The sequence below is a fragment of the Eublepharis macularius genome, chromosome 6 (assembly GCF_028583425.1).
Source record: "Eublepharis macularius isolate TG4126 chromosome 6, MPM_Emac_v1.0, whole genome shotgun sequence".
Lineage (NCBI taxonomy): Eukaryota > Metazoa > Chordata > Lepidosauria > Squamata > Eublepharidae > Eublepharis > Eublepharis macularius.
This window is the reverse complement of record NC_072795.1, coordinates 142,172,124-142,190,491: the sequence shown is the minus strand read 5'-3', so window position 1 is coordinate 142,190,491 and position 18,368 is coordinate 142,172,124. Positions and strand designations below refer to the sequence as shown.

Genomic DNA, 18,368 nt, shown 5'->3' with positions numbered 1-18,368 from the left:
CCTAGAAAACCAATGGAAAATATTTTTTTAATTCTGCACAGGAAATTCTGTATGAATTAGCAAAGAAAAAGTGATGTCATGTGAAATAAGACTGTAAAAAACCATAATGAAACCCAGCTCCTTTGTAATCGTTCTTACATTGCATTTGATTAGTGATTGCAGGGATTTTATTTTTATTTAGGAATTCATTTGACACAACCTTCTTATTTAGGTATCAACCAAATCAGGATGTTTTATCACTTTACTTGCTAGAAATCATAGAATTTAGGGGAATAACATGAAATAGAAGCTAAGGTCTCCCTGTGTCCTGTGACATTTCAAACAGATTTACCCCGAATAATTCCGTGGCTTTGACTCTGCCTCCCTGAGAAACTCTTGTAGAGCAACGAAGAGTACCTTCTCATACAGGCTGTGCGGCATTAAAACACTGACTTCATTTAGATGGGTCTTCTCGTGGTCTTTCCACCAAAATTTCTTTTAAGATTTTCAGAGCCAAAGTCTGGGTATCATTCAGTAGTGTTGCAAGACCTTTGTTCATTGTCTGTCTTCTGTGCAGTCCACACACGGAGGCCTGCTGATCGGTAGTTTTTTAAGCTAAAAGTCCACTAGGAGGCGCTTGCCTCTGCAGTCCACATGCGTGGCTTTTCCTGCCGAACATGGCACTGGGAGTCGGCGCCCCCACACCCTCAGTTCCTTCTTCACGCTGACCAGAGAGGTTCTGCTTGTGCCTAGAAGAAGAACGAGAGGGGGGGGGGAGTTGTGAGAATTGTGTTACCGTTTCCGATTATCATGGCAGATAAAGCCTTATTCAGGAGGTGCTCCACCTGTGCCACAAAGATGACGAAAATGGATGGATACTCAGAAGTTATTTCCAGCCCAACCTTTTGTTTGCTCCTCAGCTGCATTGGGATTGACTACATATGTTGGCAGAATTCCACAGTACTTTTATTATCTTGAGACCCCAGGCTGTCGTAGGGCCTTTATGTTGGCCAGACTAAATGCCTTTCCCTCCAATGTCCTTCAGGGGAGATACCAGCGAGTCCCCTTTTCAGAAAGACATTGTTTGTGTGGAGCCAACTGCCCAGATACCATCCAGCATATAATTTTGGAATGCCATTTATATGATAAGTTGGGGAGAATGCTGTTTGAAAGGTTGCCAAAACGTATCAAACACCAGAACAATCTTATCTTTTTGTCGTTTTCTGTTAAAGGATAATGATACAGCGATTTCTAAAGTGGTTGCAGAGTTTTTAGTGGGTGTGCTTAAGATTCATACAAGTTTTCTATAAACATATGGACTTCTGATATTTTATGTAATTTTATATTGACCTGTTTGCTGTCTTAGGTCTTTGAATGCTATTAAAGGTATTTGAATTTGAATTTGGATGGATACTCTGTTTGTCTGGGGGAAGGGCATAATGCGCAAACCTGTGAGCACTGCCGCAAATTCACCCCCAAGACCAGAGCTGAGAGAGCTTCTAGGCTCAAAGCTCTACTTTGGGAAAGGACTGTAAAAGCATTGGATGTTCCAAAGACTTCTTTCCCACCTTCGTCAGGATGTGGAGACTGCCCAGCAACGGGCCAAGCATCAACTTCCAACATCAGATCCGTCTCGGATCTGACTCCCCTCTTCCTATTCTATTTCATCAGGGCCATCTACTTTGGATCAGGCTCGGAACCGGCCCTGACTCCAAGTGCTCGAGACTCAGAGCCTCACCAATGTCCCTCAAACCTCCATCGAAGTCCCCAACTAAATCAGAGCCAGTACCGGCTCTGACTTTGAAGACGAAGAAGTGGTTAGATCCAAGGTGCTCGGAACCCAGCAGAAGGGAACCAAAAGGAGAGTGCTTGAAAATCCTGGATCCAAAAGAGATGGATGCAAAGAGCGTGGAACCGACAGGCATGGATCTGAAAGGAACGGACTGACCCAAGCCACCTTTGGAATTCGCGCAGCCTCCTAGTAAGAAGGCCAAGTGCAAGACCAAACATAAACAGACATATGAGGACCCGTTAGACACCATCCTCAGGGACAGACCTAGGATGTTGTCCTTTCACTGGAAGTCCTCATCGTACCACTCCTCTGCTGAGGAGGGAGAACTGCAGGAGGGACTTGCACCTGAATATTCGCGGCACCCTGGTGAAGATGATAGCCTCTCTTATCACCCCCACACTCAGCGTGCTTGGCTACATCAAGGCTCTTCCAGATATGGGCTAGATTTTGGGAAATCCTACCGAGTGCATTCTATTGCGTTGGGGTTTGACGTATTTGAGGAATCAAGAGGGTCCAGAACCCCTTACGAGATTTCCGAGTCTGCTTTATCCTACCAACTTTTGGAATCGAGATAGGAACAGAGTCCTAGCCCAGCGTCAGACCCTTCCCCTGACGAGGCGGTGATGGGAACAGGACAGATCTTCCCCAATGAGGACTACCACTTATACACCAAACAGATATTGTGAATAATGAACTCATTGGAAATAGAAGTTTCAGCTGTAGACCCCAAACCAAAGGACAAAATCCTGCAGCACCTTTACTCAGGGAACCCTTCCATTGTGGCATTACTTATTATTGAGGGCTTCGTGGACTTGATTAATGCAATCCGTGAGAAACCAGCTTCGGCTCACCCCACTTCTAAAAAATCAGAAGGTCTTTATAAGACCAGGGAAGACATTTGCACCTTTTTGCTTAGTCATCCTCTGCCTTCATCGCTCGTGACAGAGGAGATGCAAGCGCATCAGAGACAGGGCTCCCATACTGCCCCAGCTGACAAGGAGAGCAGAAAACTTGACACTTAGGGTAGGAAGTTGTATTCTTCTACAGCCCTTAACAGGAAGATAGCAAATTACACCGCTATCATAGGGGCGTACCAGGTCTTTTTGTGGACTCGACTAACATCTTTCATTGAGAAGCTCCCAGAGGATCAGAAGATATTGGCCAAGGTGATCCAGGAAGAGGCTCTTAAACTCTCCAAACAGCAGATTAATGCTGGGCGCAGCTCAGCCGATACCTCTGCACGGGCCCTGGCTTCCTCAGTAGCACTAAGAAGGCATGCCTGGCTACACACAACGGTCTTGCCCCTGGAAACCTGAAATAAAATTGAGGACCTACTGTTTGAGGGTTCAACCTTGTTCTCTGATTATCTTTCTCAAAAGAGAAAGGACCAGCGTACTTCCTCTGAAGCAACAACCGACCCTGTGGTATCAGTATCCACAGCAGCAGTCTTATGGGGGAAAATCATATCGATACCAGTCGTAGCCTCAGTATTCTTATAGACAGCCCCACGCCCAGCAAGGGCGATATCAGAGGAGACAGTCCAACAACGGCTCTCAACATGGTCATCAGGCTACCTCCAATAAGGAGGCACAAGGGCAGGAGCAATTCTAACTAGACCGGGAATGGCCTCTCATATTTGGAGACAGGCTAGCTAAGTTCGTTCTGGCTTGGATCGAAATCACTGCTGATAAATGGGTGTTACAAATTGTCAAAGTTGGTTATAAAACTGAGTTTTCCTGTTACCCGGCTCAGACTCTCCCTGACTTTCCTTCACATTCCCCTTCGGATAGGTTACAAATAGAAATAAGGGAGTTGATCAAGAAGGGAGCAATACAGCAGGTCTCTGCTGATGAGTCACAATGGGGATTCTACTCGAAAATGTTTCTAGTGGATAAAAATGATGGAGGGGTCAGACCCATCATAGACCTTAAGGGTTTGAATAAATTCATCCACACCAAGAAATTTAAGATGGCGACACTTAATATAGTATTGCAGTTACTGCAATACATGGTTACTGCAAAACAATTCATGGTTTGCGGTATTAGACTTAAAAGATGCATATTTCCATATCACTATACACCCATCTCATAGGAGATTTCTACGTTTTATTTGCAATAACGATGTCTTTCAGTATCAAGTTTTACCGTTTGGCCTTTCCACGGCGCCAAGAGTTTTTACAAAATACATGGCAATGGCAGTAGCTCGTTTGAGGAAGTGGGGATGCTCCATCTACCCTTATCTCGACAACTAGCTCATGACAGCAGAGTCTAGTGAAAGCCTGCAAAGACACACAGAACTGGTGGCTACTAGTGTAAGTTCATGTGCAAGAGATAAAAGAGTAATAGTTGTTCCAGAGTGATCTACCTCTCTGGAACAACTATTTAGTACAAATAAATTCCTGCAGCCTATGAGTCATATTTCATATAGGGCAAAGAGAGAGAGAGAGCATCAGCCCACCAGTCTCTAGGAGAAAAAGTTATCTAGGCCCAGAGGTGGGTCACAAATACGGGCCCCACCTTTCTTCCTTTGTTGTACTTCATTGCACAGAAGAGAAAGATCTCAAAGTCTTGAGCAAGGGGCTTTACTTTGGGCCTAAATTAACTCACGCAAAATCCTTCATATGTGTTAATTTTACTTTTTATTAAACAATTTGGTTTTCTTTGCCTATTAAATCTCTCTCTATTTAATATTATTAGTCTTAGAGTTCCTATTTTTTCACAGTTCCATGAATATGTATTGCAATATTTATTCAGTATTTTAAGTTAGCTATAATGGAAATTATCATCTTTTAGATTTCAGAAATATGGGTTTCAGACATTTTTGTTCAGTTTCGTTTTAAAATACCTTTTAAGGATAGGAGTGAAAATACTTTTGTATGTTCAATTGAAGAAAAAATAGAACTTAGTGTGAGGTTCCTTTGCATGAATGGTATAACTATATTACCTGCTTATGTTGCACTCCAGACACTGTTCAAACTAAAGCAACACATTAAACAATCACAAAACAAGTACAATAACATCTGAAGTTTTAAAAAATTGTAACAGAAAATTAGAGCCTGAAAAAACAAAAATGCTTGTTTAAATTCCAAGGAGATACGATAGTATATTGTATACCATTTACATTGGGCAAGTTATGGGGATTGATTGTTTCACTGCAGTGGTTCTTCTCTTGTGGTGAGGAAGCTTCATTACTCAGGAGTCACAGATGTGTGAAAAGTAGGCCACGGGTCGAAGGCTGCATGGCCCCCTGCGTGCATAAATTGGAAGTGATGGACACTTCTGTGTTCTGCTAGTAATTTGCCTCTGTATGAAGTCCTAATTAAAATGAAAAGTTCTTGAGTCCTACAAAAAGGCAGATTGAGTTATTTATGGTAGAAGCCGCCCCCAGTGGTAATAACAGCACAGCCTTGACCAAATACAAGTCTTTTCATTCAAGAATAGCGCCAGACTGACAAGGGTGAAAGGGTCAAACCCACTCAAACAAGAGGCTAGAAATACGCAAAATCCGTGTTCTTTTCGTCTCAGCACAGGATCTGTGTTATGTCTATTAACTGCTTAGGTGTCCAAATTGCTGTTTATTCCTTGGAGACCTGGTTAGTCTCTATTAATTGTTGCAGAAACATCATTGGAAGAGGGCTACAACTGCTGGTGTTTATATAGCCATGTGTTCCCTCTTCTCTCTTGAAAGGTGATTTTATAATTGTGCAATTTGATATTTGTCTTCTGTTCAAAACCCTAAATAAAATATTTAAATAAGTGAAACATGCAAATTACTGTGTAACTAGAACTGCTGAATTTTGTAAACCCTGAAGAATGGTGTGTGTATGAGAGAGAGAGAGACCGTGCACCAATAGTATTAGCTATTGGATGTTGTAAAATATTTTCAGCAATGCACTAAAGAGTACCAACTTTTCTGGAAGTAGAAGAGAGGCGCTGTGAATAATTATTGCTATTTAACATAAAACAATTGTAGAAGTGTGTTTGAAATATTTCATGTTTACTTCAAACAATACACCTGATTCTCAGCATAGCCAAATCTGTGGATTCTTAAATCCAGAGGCTGGATCCGTGAACATACCAAAGAGATCTTTCTACAAGCCTGAAAAAAGCCCCCCAGGCTTGATGAAAAATCTAAAAAATATATTGGGGAGTTAACCCCACCCCCGTCCCTATAATACAAGAAACACCTTTGAGAAACCAATACGCTCTCAGTTGCTGCTATGGAATTGCCCGCCTTCAAGGCTCGATTTCTGTCAGTAGAAGGCAGGGGGAGAGGAGCAGGGCCCTTTCCGCAGCTGGCTCGGCCTTTGAGGGAAGACTCATTGGAGCCAGGCCTGGCCGCAACCACCGAGTAAGTGGATATCATGCGGCTGGAATATCCCACCCCCCTTCAGGACTAGTTCCATGCTACTGTTCAACAGCAGCCATCCCACAAAAGCCCGTGTAGCTGTTCAGGTCTCAGACTAAGATCTTGAAGACCCAAGTTCAAATCACCACTCTGCCGTGGATTCTCATTGGTTGACCTTGGGCCAGTCATACATTCACAGCTTAACCTACCTCACAGGATTGTTGTGAGCATAAAATGGAGGAAAAGAGAATGATGTAAGCCATTTGGGGTCCCCGTTGTTGAAAAAGGTGTGGTGTAAATGAAGCAAATAGATAATAAACACAGCTGAAAATGGGGGCACATAAAAGATGGGTTGGTGAAAAGAAGGAAATGGGAAACTGAGCGTAAGGAGATTGCCATGAAGAGGGAAAGAGAAAACAGTGTGGGGAGGGATACAGGGGAAGTGTGGCACCCCCGTGCAAGGCCTTGCCAGCTCTCTGCTGTGCAAATGGGCACCCTACAACTTGGCCGTAGTTTGCTGTAAAAGGAAGCCAGGAAAATGGGACGTTATGGGGGTCTTCAGAGAAAAAGAAGAAATAGTATGGGAAAGGAAAATGAGACGTTGCCTGCTTGCATTGAATGATACTGAAAGTTTAACTGCCTAGTAATCTGCTACGACCCTTTCAGTTGTGAAATGTCACATAGTTATAGAATTGTCTAAAATAACAATTAATGGATTCTACTTTAGTTGCGTTTATATACTTGAATACAGGTGCCATTTTTTTGGTACTGTAGCTGGTCTGTTGGAGATGCTTTTCTGTTTGAGCATTTGACTGTTGGTCTATCCGTTCAAATATTTAATTTCATATTTTTTTTCAGAAGACAAGTTGGAATAATCGTTACTTCAACTGGCTTCCAACTCTACTATCATTATCGGCATAAAAGCTGCCAACCAGCAGGGCAAGCTGCCAAGGGCGACACTGCGCAGGAAGGAGATCAATGTGAACAATGATTTTTCTGCAAGTTTGCATCAGGTTGCTGGGGTTGTGCGCCTTCGTTTTTTCTCAAGTCCCAGGTAAAAATCACACTTTTGCAACTTGATTTTTGTTATTCCTTAATAGAGGGCGTGCGTGTGTGGCCAACACTGTTTTTCTTTGAATTATACATTGAAATAGATGTTGTCTATAATGTATGACATAAATGTGAGTCTGTTCACTTGAGGAATGTTTCACAGTTGAGGTTTATTTTGGGAGGGGGGGGGAATATTCTGATTATGCCAACTACAATCCTCAGGCAGCCACTTTCTGGCTGTTCTCCCCGGAGGTTGCCCACCTGATGACCAGAGCTGTGCTTTTTCCATTGCAGCTCCAGCATTTTGGGTAACCAAGGAGGTGGGAAGAACAGAAATAGTCAGTTCAGTATGTGCTAAGCCATGTATGTTTTATTTATGCATTTTATTGATGGGATGCTGTCTTCGATATTTATGTACCCTTGAGGAAGGCCTTTGGGCTGAAACACATCTGGTTTTATAGGGCTTATATATATGACTTTTAGTTGTACTATTACACCTGTATATTATTGATTTTACTTTATGTACATACAAGGTTTTAGTACACACACACACACACACACACATATATACAACTATGTGATGTTTTTATTTTGATCTATGCATGCCTATTAAATTTTATACTGGTGTTTTTAATTCATATTTTTAGTTGTTTTCAACGCTTTGACATACTTCTGTTGTTCCAACCTACTTGGTTACCCTTGGTTTGCAGGGCTGTCGTTTTTCACTCCCCTTTTTTGTCGTCTGCTCCAGCCTTTTGGAACAAGCTTCCGGAGAAGGAGGGAAGTGCTGTCTTTAGAAACTTCTAGGAGGTGCTGCAGGGCCATCTTAGAGCCAAGCTACAAGTGACGCCTGACACAGGTTGGACACTTGTCAGCTTCCCTCCAGTTTTGATGGGAAATGTAGGCAGCTTGGCGGAATGTTGGACAAGTGACAGTTGAAAAGTCCATTGGACAGCAGTCGGAGAGCCAAGCTGCAAGACCAGGACGCCTACATTCCCCATCAAAACTTGAGGGAAGCTGACAAGTGTCCAACCTGTGTCAGGCGTCACTTGTAGCTTGGCTCTTATTTGCCAGGGTTTGTAATGGTGTATAGACTTCAGCTCTCTCTGAGTGGGGTTATTTGCAGATTTATTTTGTTGGTTTTACATTGAATGAACAAAAAATAAACTTAATATTTTAAGAAGTGTGCATGCCATCAAAGGCAGTAACCAGCCTTACAAAAGTAATCAAAAAACATTGTAAATTAAATACCCTGTTGATTTTCAAACTCCTAACCTTTGCAACTTTTGCACTGTATGAACTTTGTACACATCCATGCTGCATTTTCTATCAATGAAATAAAATCAGATTTAGAATTTTTTTTTTTAGTTTTAGAAATTTTATTAAGATTTATAGCGCATTTTACAATAGATACCCACATCCTGACTTTACGAGAAGTATTTAAAATCAGTACAATATAATACAGGAGTATGTACTTCTGGGTCACTAAAAGATTTCAAAGCTGTGAGCTGAGATTGGAAAGTCAAATGAAGTTTGCAGAATGTAGATGACGCTTTGATTCATGGAGGACATGGAGATGATAAAATCTGTACCTCACAGAAAAGTGGTGGTGATTTCATGTATTCCCTAACTTTAAATGTGTGGGACTAATCCCTAATTATAACTGTGGAGAATTCTTGGAAATGTTTAATTATTTTTGCTTATTTCTTCTACAGTTTATGTCTGGAAATACTTTAAATGTTTGTGATAGTGTCTCTCAGTGTGCAGAATTTTTCTTAGTGCATCATTTCTAGCTGCTGGTACAGTTGTGTATCACATTGCCATTTGTAATGCATAGGAAGCCCAAAGAAGAAGTTGTTAAGATAACTGGAAGGACAGGCAATCTTTTTTGAAAAGAAATTGTTTTCTGTATAATTCAGTTACGTAGGTTGGTTTCATTACTAACCAGACTAAATCCTGTTTTGAAAAGACAGTGGGTTGAATCTAGACAGCCTTTCCACTCAGTCCTGTGCAATTCCCCTTCTTACCACAGTTCCTGTCCCAAATGGCTTTTGCACATGCAAGGCCCATGATCCACAGCACAGCCTTTCCGGGGGGGGGGGGGCTAGATGGGGGTCTCATTTTTTTCACCAGCAAAAAGGCTGGTTGGATCCAACCCAACAGGTATTTAAAATTCCTTGCAAATTGTGACATGCCCTGCTCACATGGAAATAAATAGCTACAAAGAGAGAGAATTTTTCACATTAATTTTGATATGTAGTTAAAATCACGCCATTTATAGTAAATATAAATCAAATTAACGCTCTACATATTCAGTGGGAACAGTTCCAGATATTTCATATTAGGTCGGTGAATCAAACTGAGATATTAATGCTCAGAAGTCCAAAGCAACAGGAGAACAGTTTAAAATATTTGCAGTTGTCCTTGAGAACTAAAAAAACCCCTCTCTCAGAGTTCCTTTAGATTTGTGAAATGGAGTAGCGTAAATATGTACTCCCCCTCCCTTCAAATTCTGGATATTGTAATTTTAATGTGCTTGACTGTTTGCTGTTAACAGCTTAGATCCAATCCTGTTCCCACAGCCAATAATTAAAGCAGTGTATTTATTCTGATAAATAAATCAATAAATTCTGATCCATGCTATGGTAACAGCAAGGCTTGACTATTGTAATGCTCTATGCATAGGTCTCCCTTCTAAGTTAATTAGGAGGCTCCAATTGGTGCAAAATGCTGCAGCTCGACTGTTATCAGGAGTGAGCAGGAGCATGAGCATCACTCCCATCCTAAAGTCGCTCCATTGGCTGCCTATCAGTTACCGTGCTCAGTTCAAGGTATTGTTTATTACATACAAAGCCCTTCACGGCCTTGGCCCAGCATACCTACGGGACCGCCTCCCTCCCTATGTTCCTCCACGGCAGCTTCGCTCATCTGAACAGGGTCTCCTGCAGGAGCCAGGCTGCACACAGGTAAAGTCAGCAGCAGCCCATACATGGGCTTTCTCTGTGGTGGCCCCTATCCTGTGGAATGACCTGCCTGAGGAAGTCAGAAGAGGCTCCATTCTCCTGGCTTTTCGTAAACAATGCAAAACCAAACTCTTCAAAAAGGCTTGTTACTCCAATGGGAGCGCTGTATTGTATGGGTGGGGTCTCAGATGCTTTGTAATGAGTTAGGGACCATATTCATTACTATATAGCCTTACGTATTATCTGCTGCTTTAAATGTGTACTCCTATGTACCACCAGTGCTCCATGTTGTCTAATGTTAGTCCTAGAATTGATTATGTTCTGCTTCAATATTTTTTTCTACTCTGTATTGGATTCTTGCTAATAGTATGTCTTTTAAACTTGTATCTATTTCCCCTATGGCATTGTTTATGGAAATGTCCTTGATACTGTATTGAAATGTACTTGATACTGATTGTACTCAACTCATACTGTGTAATCTGCCGTGAGTCTCAGTGAGAAAGGCAGACTATAAATGACGTAAATAAAATAAAGTATAATTTTTTAAGCATTACAGGAAGCTCAGATGAATGATATTTAGGCACAAGAGTTGTGAGTAGCTGCCGAGCTTGATGTGCATTTAAGAAAGGTCTGCACCCCGTGGATTCATGTGTTGTGCTTTGTCCATTACTAAAAGTGTGCCGGTTTTCATTCAGCCCTTTGTCTGCTTATTATCTTTTCTGGGATTTTGCTTATAACTGGCATGTTATTTCTGTAGTATACATCATGGCTTCTCAGATTGTAAAATGGGACCCAAAAATGGGTTGTGACATACCCCCTCGTTGAGTCTAAGCCCAGGGGGGAGAGGAAGTTAAAATGAGTGAGCTGGGAGAAAGAGGTTCTAGCAGGCTTGAACTCTGCGTGGTGTGTGTGTGTGTATTATTTCTTGATTATTAGTTGTAGATAAGCTGCGGTATCAAGTTTTTCTTATGCTGAGCATATAAGGAATCTGTTCACATCTCTTTTGCCAGGATAAAATGGGTCACAGTGGCTCATTTAGCTCCCGTTAATATTGTTCCTTAACCCAAGGGAGTATTTCAAGTAATACTGCTATCCAAACTGCTGCAGATCCTGGGATTCTTGAACAACCCAAGTGCCCTTAAAATTCAGGGTGGATGTAACCCCCCCTCTCAAGCTGAAGACCCGTTAATTCAAAGCCTACTTAAGTGCTTGATCAATCCTATTAATTTTCTCCGTAGCAAGCATTGAAACAGGGAGGAGAGGGTGTGTTAGCTTAGAATGGGGAATACAGAGAATGGAGTCTTTTAAACACACCTTTGAATGTTTTTATGAAAAGATACTGGGAAAAGATAGAGCTTGTTTTGGCAAATGTGTCAGCCAACCCTTTCCTCTAAAAAGAAAAATCTTACTGATTTTATAATAATGTACAGACAGAGGGAGGGAGTGTTTTTTGACAGTCATTGATATGTCTCTACCTAACAGTTCGTGCTGGAAGCCCACTGTACCTGTTTCTATTATCATATTGATAACAACAAAACCTATGTTTTAAGTGCAATTTATTGTAGCACACAAGGTTATTTATCCCAGAAAATTATTGGTTTTATTATCTTTATAATCTAATTTATTTTTAAATTAATTGAAACTTGTTTGCCAGATGGGAAAAAGATCCTTGGCTAGTAGTTTAAAAGAGAACTAGATTCTAGATACATGCCAATTGCATATTAACTAGCATTTTTAGCAGCACAGAAATAAAGAAAATATGACTAAACATCATGCATGTATTTTCCAAATTTAACTTCAAGAGTGCTAGCTATAGACAGTGAAGTAGGGCAGGAAGTTTTCTGGAAAATTTTCTACTGCTACATTTTTCCATGGAAAATGTTTCATTTGCGCATATGTAAATATAGGCTCCTTATCTATAGTTGTTGGGGCTGTTGTGCTGCAAATCAATCATGTTAGATGGACTGAATGTGAGATATAAAGCATGGCCCACCTCATTCATTTTAAATAAGATTGGATACACTGCATTCTCTGGCTCATGTTCTTAAGGGGAATTTATTCATAGGCCCTCAAGTCAGTGACTGCAATGAAGCTGAAGAATTTAGAGAAGGGCCAAGTTAGTAGCATACAAGAAGAAACCTAGAATGGTGCGCAAAGAGCCTCTTTTAAACGTTGAAGTTTCCTATAAAACTGCCAGTAATACGCATCTGCTGGCAATCATGGTATTAGTCATAAAAGCATATGGCAGAAGCTTGGGTTTATTTAAGAATCCATGTTGGAGTTTCCCCCTTTAATCAGAAGGGTATTGTCACTATATTACACTTAGCTATTCATAGCATGTTCAACTTCATAGAAGTATCCCTACCTATATCTTTCTGCAAAATAGTAGATTCCAATAATCATCAACAAAATGAGCATGTTGTCTTTTTTTGAAAGCCTCAGCTCAAAGGTTTGGTAAAGCAGTGGTCTTCAACCCTGAGTCACAACCCTCAGGTGGGTTGTGGAGCCCTACTGCTGGGTCATCATGAGCCCCTGTAGAGACATAGTTTTTGTTTTTGTTTCGGGGGTGGGGGTGGTTGCTGCCTTTTGGAAGGACATGATGATGATGATGATGATGATGATGATGATGATGATGATGATGATGATGATGATCTATTTATATAACACCCTTCAGGAAAATTGCCCACTCAGAATGGTTTAGAAAGTGTGTTATTATTATCCTCACAACAATCGCTCTGTGAGGTAGGCGGGGCTGAGAGAGCTGTGATTGACCCAAGGTGCATGCATGAAGAACAAGGGTGGCATGCCTCATACCTGTCTTTCTATAGATGCTGAGAGGAACAGTTAGATGGCAGGACAAGGTCACTCCTCGGTTATGAAGTTTCCTTCTTGGCACAGGGAGGCATAGAAACACTCCCCCCCCCAAAACCACCTCTTCCCATCATGTGTCTGTTATGTCACATGACTTCCTGTCTTTAGAGAGGCACTGCTGTCTGCTACCTACATTTCTCAGTGCACGTTAATTGTTCAAAACCAACCGCGATGTTCTTTTTTCCACGCTGTGCAGGGCCTCTAGATAGTGTGCTCCATGGGACAGGCATGAAAACGGATCCCAGTCAGAAGAAGCAGGAGGATGGCGTAACCGTCGCTCCAGAGGACACGCTGCCCTTTCTGGAGTGCTACTGCTCGGGGCACTGTCCAGAAGGTGCTATTAATAATACGTGCAAGTAAGTATTATAGCCAGAGTACGCACTGTATTCTCGCTTGATGAAAAATAATGATACAATAAAAATTATGTATGTATCATGTGTTTGAGGGGCATCAGTTGAACCACCTCTAGGCCAGACTATTCTAATTGCTATCTTGTGAAGAGTATGGGATGTGAATATTTTATTATTTATTTACTTTTAGTTATTATTTATTCATTTGTTTGTTTACTTATATCCAGCGTTTCTGTCCAGTGGGGACCCAGGTTAGTTTACATCCTTCTCCTCTCCTCCATTTTATCCTCACAATAACCCTGTGAGGTAGGTTAGGCTGAGAATGTCATCCGACTCAAGGTCACCCATGACAAGGAAGTTAGCATCTCTGGAACTCTTTGTCATTAGCTAGTGTAGAAAACCAGATCAGGAGCATAACCTGCTATACCTGTGAGACCTCAGATGTGTTCATAAAATTCTGAGATCTCAAAATCTTCCCTTAGTTCTTCCTTACTTCCCAGTTTTTCCTTCCTTTCCCTGTTCCTATTTTTCCTTCCGTATTGCCAGTTCAAATGATTTTTGGGGAACTGGGACAAACTTGTGGTTGTCTTACAATTGCTGCTGTATATTGCCCTCTAGTGTGCATGTTCATATAGCCTCTGAAATTCAGGACTAATTTTGGATACTTGATAAATCCCACATCAAATGAAAAAACTGCCCAATGATTCTGAAAACCTATATATCCAGATTGTTTCTAGATATAAATATATATATATCCAATATTTCTAGATTGAATTCATTTGTGATCTGAAGGGATTATGATTTTTTTTAAAAAAAAAAAATTAAGTTCGGGGCAATGAGCAGCAACAATTGGAAACTGAACAATATAATCAGCCACTAAAAAATACTTTAAAACTTAGCCCATAGTGGAAAACTAGCGATATTCAACCCTCACGACTTCCACAACCCACACTGCAGTTTTATCAATCAGTAAGGATAAATAGTTTTCAGAATTCCTCAGCTGCAGTGACCGTCAGTGAGAAGCCCTCCAAAAATAGCCAGGTTTTATAGGCTTTCTGGAAACATTAAAAAGGAAGAGATCTGATTTTAAAGTCATAGGCAGGCTTAGAGAAATCAAATTTCCGCAAGTTTTGAAGCCATGGGGGAACTAAAGTATGTGCAATACTTTCCCAGGAAACCTAAATTTATTCTACTGCTTTAACATCGTAAATTTTCACATATAAAACTGTACTATTTGGCATATTTATGGAATGTAATAGTATAAAAGTGGAGCGTTCCCGTTCCGGGTGAGTCAGGACGCGTGCAGGCTGTGCTCTATTGTTGGCATTTTCTTTTCTTTTCTTGCTTTTTAATCTTATTTTTTCCCTGCACTTTTAAGTCTTTTGTTTTTGTTATTGCTCTTGCATCTGCTTTCTTTTAGCTTTTATTCTTATTTCTATCTTTATTTTGGTTTAATTTTGGTTTTGGGAGGAGAAAATTCTATCATTATGTGACAGGGAGTAGTAGAGAAGCTGAGCTCAGCAGCAGACTAATGAATGAGAACAGTTTTTTTTCAACCGGTTGTCACAGTTTTATTATTGAAAGTTGTCGTCAAGAGAAGTCAGGACTCGGAGTAGTGTCTCTTGACGTTTTTTCCCTTATTGGGGGAATTGGAGAGAGTTCTATATATAGTTTTTACAGGGTGAGGGAATTTTGTTTTTATTGTTTTGGTTTTGTAGAAGAGCGTGACAATATCTTTCCCAAGCTATTTTAAAAATGTTTTCTAAGATTTCAAATTTAAACTGTTGGAGTGCACTCTCTTGTTTTAAAATCTTCTGCCAGTCATTTTATTAGTCTTTTATTATATATATTTTTAGTCAGTGTACTATTATTTGAATTAGGATTTACTATTAATTATGGCTAGAAAAAGAGGTTTCTCTTTTGACTCAGATAAATTTACCTTTTAATGAACAAAATAAGGTAGAAGATTTTTTTAAAGAATGTGGTTAACACCAGTAATACATTGCTCTTACAAGAGGATAATTTAATAGATTACACTAAGATAGGGAAAAATGTACAACATGATAATATTTTACCTAGCCCTGCTTTTATTGCTAGCATACCTTCAGTTTTTGATAAATTGTGTGCTTCTGGTGAGAGAAAAGATAAACCAGATCAAAATGACATCTTAAGTCTATTAGCATCTCAGACGTTTCTGATTGCCGAAACTCTTCATAAGATTTATTCCGTGGCAGTGCAGTTATCACTAAATATTCTAGATTCTAGTTCTAAAAGGCATCTCCGGAGAATTAATTCTCAGAGAAATGTTTAGTTAGCCTTTTCTGTCCCAAAATCATTACTTTGCAAATTATCACCTGCACATGTTGTTTATTTGAAATATATACACCAGACAGGTTTAATTATTATTCTAACACCTTTAAAGGTTATGATTTTTGTACTCTGTACCTTAATAATTCTTGTAGCACACAGCTTTATATTTGTTTTTCTTGTCCCCTTCCTTTATCCCTCTTTTTTCTGCATTCCCTTTTTATTTTAATAAAATACAAGATTTATCAAAAAAAAATCATTACCTTATTCAAGACCCATTTTACAAAAACTTTCCCATTTCTCTGTTATTCTTGATATTCCTTTGATATATGCCGTTTCTGGGACATATTATAAACTGGCATGAGAAATAGCCTGTTAAAGAGCATTTAGCATTTTTGTTGCAATGCCATCCAAGGGCTATTGATTTGAAATCTTTTGATAGACTTAAAATCATGGAATCGTAGAGTTAGAAGGGACCTCCAAGGTCATCTGATACAACCCCCTGCACAGTGCATGAAATTCACAACTACCTCCCCCGACCCCCTCAGCGACCCCTGCTCCAAGCCCCGAAGATGGCCCAGCTGGCCTGGAGAAAATTGCTTCCTGACCCCAAAGTGGCAGTCAGCATTACCCTGGGCATGTAAGAAACTGGACTTCCTAGGAAACTTCTTTGACTCTTACTTTTTATTCTCCTCCAATCCCTGCACTGATATTAGCCAGTCAAGAGTTGGCGGTGGCTTGAAAAGCTCTTTTGGAGCTGGGCAGGGGTGGAGGGGCAGGAGGGGCATCCATTCTGCCTGCTGCCCCCTGACCCCTGCCAGTCCCGCACCACTTTCCTGGCCCAGCATGGGACTTGCCTCCACGTCATGCTGCTGCCCACTTGCCTGCTGCCGGTTCACCTCTGCTACAGCCACTTGCTTTTTGCAGCTTGAAGGGCACTTTTGGAGCTTGCGCGGGGGATGGAGGGGTGGGTTGGGATCGGGATCCTCTCCGCCTGCTGCCTCCTCTCCCCTGCCAACTTCGCGTGGTGCTGCAGAGCTTGCCTCCGCTTCATCCCGCTGCTGTCTTGTCCACTGCTCTGATCACACAGCCTTAGTTATGGCTTGAATAATGTTATTAGTGCAGAGAGACACTTGGCTCTTTTGAAGCAGGGTCCTCCTGGCAAAAAACTCTTGAGGAGAAACTGTCGCTGATTGGTTTTTCTTCAGATAAGATTAGTGAAGTTGGGAAATCAGAGCCTTTTAGCGTAGTAAAATATATATCAAAGAGACTGATTACGCTAATACGGTGGTTTGAGCTCATTGTGCTTGCTTATCTCGGCTTTCTGATTTTTCTCCACCAAGATGTTTGCCGTCTTATACTTCTTTGTTGACTATTCCATGCTTTTTAAGAGCTTTTTTTCTTGTTAGGTTAAACACTAACCCTTCCGTGGTTATGAAAGGCAGATATATTAAGTTACCTCATTCAGAAAGGACCTGTTTGTGTTCCTCTGGCTCAATTGATTCTCTAGCATATATGCTATTGGGATGCCCCTTTTACGAGGGCCTTTGATTGTATTGTATTGCTCCTTTTTAAATTGATTGATTGGATTTTCTGCATCTGAAGTAATACCGCTTTATATTGTGCTGTAGGAATTCTAAAGTTACACTGCCAGTTGCAAGTTTTATTCCAGTCTTTATGTCCCCTACGCAATTAAATGATTTGCTGCTCAAGATCTATGTATCAAGAAGCTTCTAAGGGATGAAGGAAAGGAACAGTATAAAGGCATTACTTTTCTGCTAGCAATATTTTAAATATGCTCAGTTCTTGAAAGAACTGCGTACTTCCGCATCCAGTGCTACCTTAGCACGTGTATCTTGATCTTTGCCATCTGGGATAAATTTGAAATCTGGAAACACAAGAAACACATTATTTGTACAGAAGTATACAGTCACCCCATATCTGTTTATCAAGTTAAATTTTTTAATGTTGAAAACACTGATCTCTTAATAATGTATTAGTGGGGTGGGAATAATGCGTTCATCTTCGTTCTTCTGTGCCTCCACACATGGGACTGCGCAGGCGCAGGCCAGCCGCCGGAGAATTTTCTAGAGCTTCCATGGCTCCGAAGGGGCCGTTTGTCGCGCGCCTCAGCGACCGTTTTCCCGCCCAAACGGTCACGTGATCCTCCAGCGACCAACGGCCCCTTCCCTCAGTTCTCTTCTTGCCGCCGCTTGGAGAGAACGTGAGCTTCGTTGCTCTGTGCTTTTGTGCTTCGTGCTTTATTCTGACTGATTGCTTGGCTTTTGACTTCGGACTTCGTGACCTCGACTATTCTTCGGATCTCGTTTGGACTTTGTTGTGGACTCGGTAATTTGACTCGGACTGTTTTTGACCTTCCTTTCGCGTGCCCCTGAAGATGGCCTCAAAGGCTCTCTTCAAGCATTGCCTCCAATGCCACACGAAAATGGCCAAGACCGATGGCCATGAACTGTGCCTGTTCTGTTTGGGGGAGACCCATAATGTGACGGCCTGTAAAATTTGCCAGGGTTTCACCAGCAAGGCCCGGCAGGAGCGCAAGGCCCGACTGAATTCCTCCCTGTGGCAGAAGGTCATGTCCGGAGGCGCTCCGTTGCCCTCCTCCAAGGCCGGCCCAAGCCCCTCTGCCGAACGGCATTCCAGAGCTGGCTCAGTGGCCTCCGCGAGGTCGGGGTCGAAACCGCGTCCCCC

The 18,368-nt window shown here is 41.3% G+C and overlaps 1 protein-coding gene across 1 annotated transcript in view; it reads left to right on the top strand.

Moving 5' to 3' along the window:
* Positions 1-18,368, top strand: part of BMPR1A (bone morphogenetic protein receptor type 1A) — a 105,715-nt gene that overhangs the window by 54,865 nt on the left and 32,482 nt on the right. Inside the window, exons 3-4 of the mRNA XM_054982283.1 lie at positions 6,977-7,172; positions 13,199-13,358. Of these exons, the coding sequence (XP_054838258.1) occupies positions 7,106-7,172; positions 13,199-13,358 (227 nt within the window). The 5' untranslated portion in view covers positions 6,977-7,105. The remainder of the gene's footprint in view (positions 1-6,976; positions 7,173-13,198; positions 13,359-18,368) is intronic.